The 10,693-nt window shown below is 33.6% G+C and overlaps 1 protein-coding gene across 1 annotated transcript; it reads right to left on the reverse strand.

The window, feature by feature from the left end:
* Window positions 1-1,936: 1,936 nt before the first annotated feature.
* Window positions 1,937-4,779, reverse strand: LOC143542139 (uncharacterized). The gene is made up of 9 exons (XM_077034802.1): window positions 3,764-4,779; window positions 3,596-3,680; window positions 3,403-3,498; window positions 3,130-3,282; window positions 2,927-3,034; window positions 2,729-2,848; window positions 2,524-2,649; window positions 2,355-2,438; window positions 1,937-2,261 (listed from the first exon to the last, which is right to left on the reverse strand). Exons 1-9 carry the CDS (start codon window positions 4,735-4,737, stop codon window positions 2,136-2,138), a joined length of 1,872 nt encoding a protein of 623 aa, XP_076890917.1. The 5' UTR covers window positions 4,738-4,779; the 3' UTR covers window positions 1,937-2,135.
* Window positions 4,780-10,693: the final 5,914 nt, after the last annotated feature.

The raw sequence follows: 10,693 nt of genomic DNA on the forward strand, positions 1-10,693 counted from the left end.
TATTTTGAAAAAATTAGGAATAAAGTTTGATTTACTAACAAAGATAAGAGTGGGTTCACTTTTTTTTTTAATATAAATTTAGGGACTTTGGATAATTTTATTTTAACAAACTGAACTTTTTTTTGTTGCTAATATAGTTATTGGATTGTTATTTTACATGCTATTATGAATGCTAGTTATACTTTGTTTAGTTGTTTAAAAATAAAAAGAAATTTTTTTATGTCTCAATAAAAAAACTAGCTATTTAATGAGAAATGCTAAGCTCATAAATAACTAGATCATCTCCGACATGGGTTTTTGAGCTCTAGAGAGCGCAGACGTAGAATAGAGGTAGAGGAGAGAGAAGTTGTGTACTTCGTGAACACTTAGAAGTCTATGAATGAGGAAAGTCATGACTGTAAGGGGAATTGAAAAGAAAGATGTCTCAGCCTGTAAAGGGGAGAGAAGTTTATTATCAAAACAATTTTTGTTGCTACATCTTTTTGTTGTTACCAGTGTTGTTAGACGTGCTCAAAAGAACCAATTCTGGTTAACCGATTTGACAAGAACTGGAAATAGATCCCCCCCGAACCTTTAGGTTGAAACTGGGTGGGGAACATTTTCATTGAAACCGGTTACTGATGATCCTTTTCAACTTGAGAATTGGTTTAAAAGCCGATGTTGACCCAAACCAAGACGGGTTTGAAAAACCGTTTTTGTGATCCTTTTCAACTTGAGAATTGGTTTAAAAGCCGATGTTGACCCAAACCAAGACGGGTTTGAAAAACCGTTTTTGTACATCTCTAACTGGAGTATTTGTTTCTCTAGTTGATGCTATTGTTTTTGTAGTCGGGCTTCTACTTTCGTTGTTTCCACCATATCATATTTGTGTTGGCTATCGTGGTCGGTATAGCCAAGTTCGTGGTCATGATTTGGTACAGTCCAAATCAAACATGTTTATATATATTAGTCACCTGAGTGACATTTTACGAATAAAAATGTTGTTGATGGTTGTTTCTTCTTTTATTATTATTAGTAGGTGAGAATAACAAAATAACGATGAACAAACATCTATCTCTAGGAGAGGAAAATAAAGGTCTAAAGAAGAGAAAATTGCATGGCTACACTATCAGAAATCATGTAAGTGATGTAACATTGGTTTGTTATTCATGTACCTCATTGGTTTTAAAATAAGTTTTTATAAACTTATTTGTGTTCAGGTTAACCATATTCTAAACGTAATTACGGTGCAAGGGGCAGGGGTAACTTGAATACACGGCCCCTTCCACCTCAGGTAGGAAAACTGAATTCACAAACCATTAGTGAGTGTAATCTAGCTATTGGATTCAAGTTAGGGTCTGAGTACTTATGAATAAAAATGAGACTACCAGTACCTCATTGACTAACAATTTTGGATGCTTTGGGTTCAGGTTAGAGTTGTCCCCCCTCTACCCTTAAGAACAACTAATCTACTCCTAAATCTACCCACCATGGGACTAAAACTCTCAAAGACACCTTTCCATCACACTTTTCTAAGCGTAATGCGCTATTATTTGTAGGGAGTAGAACTAGGATTTGCAAATCTAAAAGCCTTTTGCAATTCATTAGTAATACCTATAATATAATAGGTTTGTTAAAACCTTCTTGCTTATGCATGCCTTCTATGCAAAAACAATACATGCATGCAGTTGTCATGATTCCTAACTTACTGATTCTTAATTATACGTTTCTCTTAACAAATTCTCTTTCGCCTGGTCTTCTGTTGCATGTAATGATGGGTTTCTTAACCTGGGGTCTTAGACTAGATCAAAGAGATGATTCCATTCCATGATATAAAACACTATGCAAGTAAAAACAACTATAACAGGCGAACCGTCTAAATAACTATTCTGCATGCATACTAACATAAACCCTTACAGGTCAATCAACTTGCAATGCCCAAAAGGAAACAACAAGATTCCAACCAAAACACAAGATGTTCTTCACATTAACACAGGACAAGAATCACAGATCACAAAGACGTTCACCACATGGTTCAACACACACAAACTGAAAACAAAGATGCAAATAGATTCAAGTTCAAACTTCAAAGAGTACAGTAACAGACAGAAAACAAACCACAAGAAGACACACTCCGAACAGCTCCATGCACACGCTCATTTAATCAGCGTCTTCACAATAGACTTCACATTCAGCTTTTTAAGATCTGTGTAAGACTGCCCACACCCAATAAACATCACAGGCGCTCCGGATATGTAAACCATTGAAAGCGCTGCTCCAACCTACACAAAATATAATTATTATTAAAAAAAAAAGGTTTAGACAAATATTGACAACCTTTTCACAGACAGAAAATGATGCTAATATTAGTTTACTTTATCATCTATGGTGTCAAACTTGGTCAACAAGATCCCATCAATCAACCTCGGGCTTGGTGAAGGTGAGAGGTCGGCTAATTTCTGTAACAGCAGCAATGAAAATATATTGTTAACCAAATGTATGAAAATTTTATCTATAAAAAATATGATTATTATTTATTAAGACCTGATTGAACTTTGAGAGTTGATCAACCGCATCATTACCGACCAATGCTTCCCCAACAAAAAGTACGAGATCTGGACTGTTGACATATATAAGCTTGGATAGTGCACGCATCAATGGCTCATTGTCCTGCGAATACCATAATATTATTGTAACAAACATTTTATACAAACGATCCAAGATAGAATATGAATATATATAAATATACCTGCATACGACCCGCTGTGTCAACAAGAACAACATCCGATCCATTACGAGTAGCTTCCTGAATTGCTTCCTTAGCAACAATTGCAGGATCTTTCTCATAGCCCTTTTCAAATATAGGGATCTAAAAGCGTAATAAAAATCAGAATAAAAGAACTACAAAGGTGTGATAATTAATATCAGGATATGAAATGAACCCTACCTGGAGCCTACGGGCATGAGTACGAAGCTGCTCGACTGCTCCTGAACGGAACGTGTCACATGCAGCCATCATGACCTTGATATCATGCTGTTGAAGCCAGTAAGCCACCTACACCATTGGATTCAGGCTTAGGCTACTTATATAAGTTATAACAAGCGAGCTTATGCCAGATGGTGAAAAGTGATTGGTTAATGTTTGTTTACCTTGGCAAGATTAGTCGACTTTCCAACCCCGTTAACTCCCACAAAAACCACAACATATGGTTTATGCTGCTCCTTAGCAACATGAACATCCCTCAGAATGTCAATGGAGCGCCTTGGGGTTAAGATACGGACAAGAGCATCTTCCATTGCAGCCTGCATTAGTTAGTTCGATCAAGTTCATATTGCTAATATGACAAACAGGATATAAAATATTAATAATATAAACGGTTAACAGTCTTAAAAAGTCATAAGCGATTGATCAGATCCTCTCACCTGCACTGTTGATGATATCCTAGTAAAAGAAGCAAGCTTTTTGCCCTCCAGACTAACTGCTACCGACTCACAAAGCTTCTCAGCAATTTCTTCAGCCTGAAGTCAACATCTTCACACTTAATCCAAGAAAACAAAAGAGAAAAAGACAAAAGAGGTCTTGGTAGATGGTATTAAGAAGGCAGACACAACATACCACATTCTTGGTCATAAGCCTATCTTTAAGAGCCTTCAAAGCTGGTTCTAAATCTGCTTTCTCCAAGTTCGCCTTCCCAGCAATGCTAAACAGGATTAAAAATAAAAGATAAGCTAAAAATAATTTATATTTTTTGTATAATTAATAAGGGTTGAGGAATTAATTTACCTTTGGAACATGGATGTAAACCACCCTTTCTTCTTTGAATCTACCTTCTTATTATCTGTCTCTGTTTCATCTTCATCTTCGGTTTCACTGTCACTGCTGACAATCTCATCTTTGTCCATCATACTCTCCCCTTCAACAACTTGTGCAACCGCCACATCAGCATCACCATTCTCACTCACTGGATCCGTGAAATCCAACTTAGTTTCACGGGGTGTGTCGTCCCACACTCGGTTCTTTTTTGTAGGTTTTTTCTTTGGTTCCTCTTTGGAAACCTTGCTAACAACAACATTACCTTTCTTCCCACCTTTAGACCGAAGCTTGTGTAGCTTATTTACATCAAAAGCCTCGGTATCAGCGGTGTTATTCCCATTCTCCTTATGGTTAACCCTATTCTTGTTAACTACCTCCCCATTGGTATGCCCATTTCCTAAGCCACCTGTTTTTACATTATTATCATCTGCAGCATCTTTACCTGATTCACCACCACCACTTTTTTTTCCATTACCACCTTCAAACCCTAACTTTTGCATTTGTTGACCTTGTTTTTTCCCCAAGTTACTAACCGGTTTAGCCATCACCTGCTTTGATTTCTTCATCTCTTCAGCCCGAGCCTCGGCTTCTTTTCTCAACTGTCTAAACGTTTCATCAAAATCATCATACGTCATCCGTTTCGGATCATAAACAACAGAAAACTCTCGTTTCACCATCGCAAGCAAGTCATCCACATACAAAAGATGCAGAATCTTTTGATACACTGCAACAAAAACGAGACCGAGTTCATTGTGAAACGTCCATTTGAGTGTGTATGATGCCCCAGGTACATCATAATTATAGGATGCTGCACCAGAACGTTCCTCCAATAAGCAAGATCGGATCAGGGTATCGATTGGCGATCCTCTTAAAGCATTACCGAGCTCCTTGCATGTCCAGAGGATTAAACCCCCTCTGGTGAAGATCAGTAACTGCTCTAACATTTCTTACCCTACTTATACCTGTACAAATCACAACAATCAAAACATTCCAAATAAATTAATCTGCAAATAAAATTACAAATCGGTTGTGATCTAATCATGGTCGTAAAAATCAACAACTAATTGATTAATTGCTAGTTAATAACCCAACAACTAGTCACTGACTTATGGCTATTTGGTCAAAATTAAATATAAATTCCAATTCAATTAATCCCGATTAATTGCTAATCCCTGCTCCACCGACTAATCGCTATTTGGTCAAAAATCGGTCAAAACTGAAAATTTTATATCTAAAATTTGGTATATATGTGTATATTTAAAAAATCACAAATAAATTTCAATTCAAAAAATTCCAATTAATCGTTCGTCCCTACTCCACCACCTAGTCGCTGATGTATCGCTATTTGGTCAAAAATCGGTCAAAACTGAAAATTTAATATATAGAATTTGGTATATATATCTATATCAAACAATTGCACATAAATTCCAATTCAAATAACTCCGATTAATCGTTAGCGCCTTGGGGACACTGGATCTAATGAAATTACTAGCCTAATTCAACAATTAGCTGATTCTGATCTTCAATTGCATCTAATCACTTCAAAATTACACAAATTCACTAATAATTAGATTCGAAAAATAAAAAACAATTTGAGCCACAACACTACGAAGCCCTAAAATCATATAAACCTGAATTAAAAACCCAGAAACTTAACTAATTTTACAAGTGAATTTTGAGCTTCTAAAGCCCGATATGCTCGTAACAAATATAGTATACACAAGATCGGAAAAATAATATGAGATAGGCGATGTTTTCAACCGGAATCATATAATTTGTGAACTGAAGACCAGATAATTAACGATTAAAATTAGAAGTTGAGGATTGAGATCGAAGGAGAAACGTACCTGTAAAGTGATTATTAATTGGAGATCAAAGAAAGAAGAAATGGAAATTGGGAAAAAGGAAAAAATAAATAAAAAAAAGGAAAGAAAATGTAGAATAAGAAAAGAGGGGTGTTTGGTTTGGTTTGGTTTGGTTTGGTTTGGTTTGGTTTGGTATATATAGTGGATGAGTATTTCGATTGTTTCTTTCAGGACCTATTCGGTCAATTTCAGACGGCCCAAGAAAAAACATGTGATTCTTGCAACACATTCCCAAGTTGGTTACACAAAATTAAATTCTAATTACCACCCTTTTTTTTCCTTCTATAAAGTTACAAATTTTAAAGCTTTTCGTTGTGGGAGTGGGTATGAATAGGAGTGCAAACGAGCCGAGTCGAGCCCGAGCTCGACTAGGTTCGAGACCGGCTCGTTTAACTTGTACAGGGCTCGAGCTCGAGCTCGGCTCGTTTCGAGCTCTATTTTCAAAACTCGAGCTCGACTCGTGAGTAGATTTTCAAGCTCGAGCTCGGCTCGGGCTCGGCTTGTTTACTATATATCAATTATTATTTTTATATAATTATAATAATTTATATATATTTTTTTCTATTATAAATTTATGTATAAAATAATATATATTATTTAGTTATTTTTAATTAGTCATAACATTATATATATTAACTAATAATTAATAAATATATATTTTAAAAAATTATATAAATGGAAAGCTCGTTAGGCTCGTGAACAAGCTCGAGCTCGATAAGTGAAGCTCGGGCTCGGGCTCGTTTATTAAACGAGCTTACTTTTAGGCTTGAGCTCGGGCTCAGGCTCGATTCAGCTCGGCTCGATCGAGCTTTTTAACGAGCCGATCTCGAGTAGCTCGCGAGCAGTTCGGCTCGTTTGCACCCCTAGGTATGAACACCACTGTGGCCGCCGATATGGTATGCCTTTTCAGGGTTAGTTTCATTACCGGGGCGTAAAGCACCACGCTGGAGGGCAGCGTTTGGCGAAGCGCTATCGCGGTAATGGGCAGAGGGGGAAAAGGGATGCGTTATAGTGATGTGACGCCTGGATCTGACGAGGATGATGAATAACATCAACCGACGTTAACCACAACGAAGCCTAAGGGGAGTCGTCTAAAGAATTGACTTTCAATAAGTGTCTTTTTTAAGAAAAGTCGGGTCGCTTTTTTACTTCTTTTATGGCGTGATACGTTTATTGTTTTATAAACAAATTATAGTTATTCGAAATCACTATTTGAAAAGCAATCACCATTGTTTCAAAGATTTATCAAGGGTGATGACCGCCCATGGCCTAGTCTCCTAAAGGGGTGAATTTTTCTTTTAATTACATGTATTTTAAATATTATATTTAGTTTATACCTAAGCAGTTAATGCAGAAAAATATCGGAATATTGGTCAAGGACCGATATTTGAGATATTGGTAATTTAATATCATGCAAAATTTATATATATATATATATATATATATATATATATATAGGGGTGGGATCTAGAGAGAACTCCTCTTAAAGAGAGAACTAGAGAACTAATAAAAAATATTTTTAAATTTTTTTTTAAAAATATTTTGCAGTTTCTTTTTCTTTCGTCCTTCTAATAAGATGATATTGTTTCTAAAAAAAAAACCCGACGATGTAGTGCATATGTGCATTAATGTGTATTGCATATATACAATAGTGTTTTATTGCATATAATACAACATAATTTCATTATACAACACACACTTTTGAATATATGCAAATACAAACACTAATAATTGTACTCAAAACAAACTATCGTATATACGTAATACAACATTAATGCACATATGCACTATATTGTTTTTTTCGGTATTTTTGTATATAATATCACACTATTGTACTAATACAATACAAAAAATTGCATATATGCTATTCAACATTATTACATATATCAAAATACACACTAGTGCACATATGCAATAACAAAAAGTCGATGTATTGCATATGTGCACTACAACGAGTTTTTTTTTTGTTTTTTTAATTTTTTTATTATTTTTATTTTTTTTTATATTTTTCAAGTAAATGGTAACAAAATATAAGAATAATGGCAAAAACGAAAATTTAAAAATATTTTTTTTAATTAAATTAAAAATATTACTTTAGTAGTTTTCTAGTTCTCTCTTTAAGAAGGAGTTCACTCTTGATCATCTCCTTTTATATATATATATATATATATATATATATATATATATAGAGAGAGAGAGAGAGAGAGAGAGAGGGCAATATTAAAATAAGAAGTAGAATTATCCTAGGAAGTGTAAAAAGGGTTTTGGACCATTAGATCAAAATATCAATTCAAGAGCAAGATTGTAATCAATCAACTCTTTCTAATTTTGTAAATTTCTATCTAAATTAATTATCATAATCAGTTATAATCTTTATATTATGCATACTATTTTTTAAAATCATTCACAAAAACAGCGGGTCTTCTACAACACCCAGGCGTCTTTCATCCTTATTTTTCTCAACATTTATCGGCCGATTATTTCATCATTCTATATCTTCAACAGTCAAGCATGAATAATTTCAAGGATGTTGATGAATTAGGTAAACTTTAATATGTTAACCGCATTTAATTTTTTTTTCACGTTGTTATATTATCAGCATTTTTTTCTTCGTTTAGATGTCGTATCGATATCCCATTCATTAGACCTCCATATGTTTGTAGCCGCCATTAATAGTGTAAGGGAGGACCTGTTAATTTTTTACGATGTGTTTTTTCGTTAGTTCAAATCTATGTAGCATATTTTTCGGTGTTATGGTTATTTTATCAGCTTTTACCACGTTTTGAATTTCCGGTTAATATAGAATGATGCGTTTTTTGTGTCAGTTTTAGATTGTTAACCCTGCTCGTGATATACCAAGCCATCTTGATTTTATCCGTTTGTAGATGTGTTTTTCTTTGTACATGTATCTTATAACATTTTCAGATTAATAACATTTTCAGTATCTATGTGTTTTTTATTATTCATTTGTTTCTCTTTTTGTGTAAACTAGTAAACGGCCCGCGCATTGCTGCGAGAGCGTTGATACACGTTTTAAGACATAAAGTTACTAATGTTTGTACGCGCGTAATGACATGCCTGGTTTTAATAAATTTATATCAAAACGTAGATAGAAATAAGAAAGCATTTATACAAAATTAAGTTGTTGTGAAGAAAGCATAAAAAATATATAATATTTAACCATTTGTTTTGGTCACGCATTGCGTGAGCTCGGTATTGAATAAAATTTTTATTGAGGCGTACGTAGAAACATTAACGTTTGTATTCGAAATTTAGAGCAGCATTACTACATGAAAAAGAAATAAAAATATATTGTCTTTGACCCAGATTGGTTTTGATTGAAATTTATACTGAAACGTAAATATAAATAGTCACGTCACAATTGTGTATACAGAATTTAAGAAACATAATATTTTCAAAAATTAAATATGTCAAATGTTGATTATGTAAGTCTAATTTTACAAATGCATTGAATATGAAAGATATAAAATATTAAAATAATATTAAAAATCAAACTTCAAAATAACTACCTCAAAGTGATTGGCTTATTTCATGAATAGTAAATTTTGTGAGTTAACCAACATATGATTTTTAATATATATATAATTTAAGTAATCTTAAGTTAGGATAGAAAATTGGTTTAAGTTAATGTGTTGTATATCAGTTAATGTGTTTTAAAAATTAAAGTTATGTTAACATGTTATAACACTTTAGATTTTATATTTTGTTTGGTGTGTTAAAAATGTCAATGTGTGTTGTATATCATATCTTTTTATCTTATAATTATATCTTTTTATAGTTTGTTGTATATCCGATTATAGATCCACTGGCGTACAAGGAAGTTGGCATTCAACATGTATCTCTAAATTCTGGTAGGAAGACGTACACTTCACTAGTGTCTGCCTCAATCAAACCTAACTAAGGAATGATTTTTGAAAATATTCAAGCCGCAAAGTCATTTTATAGAAGATACGTTTTAGCTGGCGGTTTTTTCTATTAGGAAGGAACACAGTGGGTGGACAATAATGTTGTTCGTTTGAAGTATTTTGTTTGCACTAAGGAAGGTTCAAGAACTATTAAGAAGTGGACATGCCAAGTGAAGATTTCAAAGGGAAAAAAAAAACATAGGAAGCCTTCTCAAAGAACAAATTGTGAGGCACAAATAAGATTAATTTTAACGGACAATGGCAAGTTGATGTGCTAAAAGTAGTCTAATAATTACTAACTAAATTACGCTAATCTAGACACTAAGTAATAAATTCTAAACTCTTAAACTTAACTAAACTACTAACCGGCAAGTGAACCGGTCGACTCTACTAAGTAAGTCTGGATATCAAACCCATGAGACTATTTTAATTACGTTAACTAGCTAAATTAGACTCAACTACAAGCATGACTATTTATTTATTATTATTTCTTAAAAGGGAGGTTTACTAAAAACTAAAATTAAACTAATTAATAAAACTAAGGACTTAAGAACGACTTAACCCTAGACTTAATTTAGATGATGACGAAATAACTACCTAGGCTAGAATCCCCTAAATTTCAGTTGTTACTTAATCAGGAAAATATTTAGTTATGGACTGGGATCTTAAAATAGACACCTAAGAGAAAACCCGAACAAGACTCCTGACCCTTCTCAAGAGACATCTATGGGTTTCTAATAAGTTTTAACGCACACCAGTATTAAAAATCAAGTTCCCTTACGGTCACCCAATTATTTATGACTTAGTTCCTTTATACGAAATCCTACCTTACAGCCCGGAAATCAAAGGCAGCTTAAAATATTTAATTGATTTAATAGACAATAATTAAATAATCAAACCTAGACGGACTCCTTACGAAGAACTAAATCTAGCAAGATCAAATAATAAAGACCTATCAATAATCTAGCACTTTACAGATTTAGGTTAGCAGTACGCTTAGGTTTATTTAATTAATAATTATTATTCCTATGATCTTATTGCAAATCAATCATAAAATAATGAAGAGCACAAAGTAATTGACCTAATAGCAACCTATCATAATGACAAAC

The sequence above is a fragment of the Bidens hawaiensis genome, unplaced genomic scaffold (genome assembly GCF_021521415.1).
Source record: "Bidens hawaiensis isolate Kalapana, Puna unplaced genomic scaffold, B.hawaiensis_p1.1 tig00012785_1, whole genome shotgun sequence".
In the NCBI taxonomy this organism is placed as follows: domain Eukaryota; kingdom Viridiplantae; phylum Streptophyta; class Magnoliopsida; order Asterales; family Asteraceae; genus Bidens; species Bidens hawaiensis.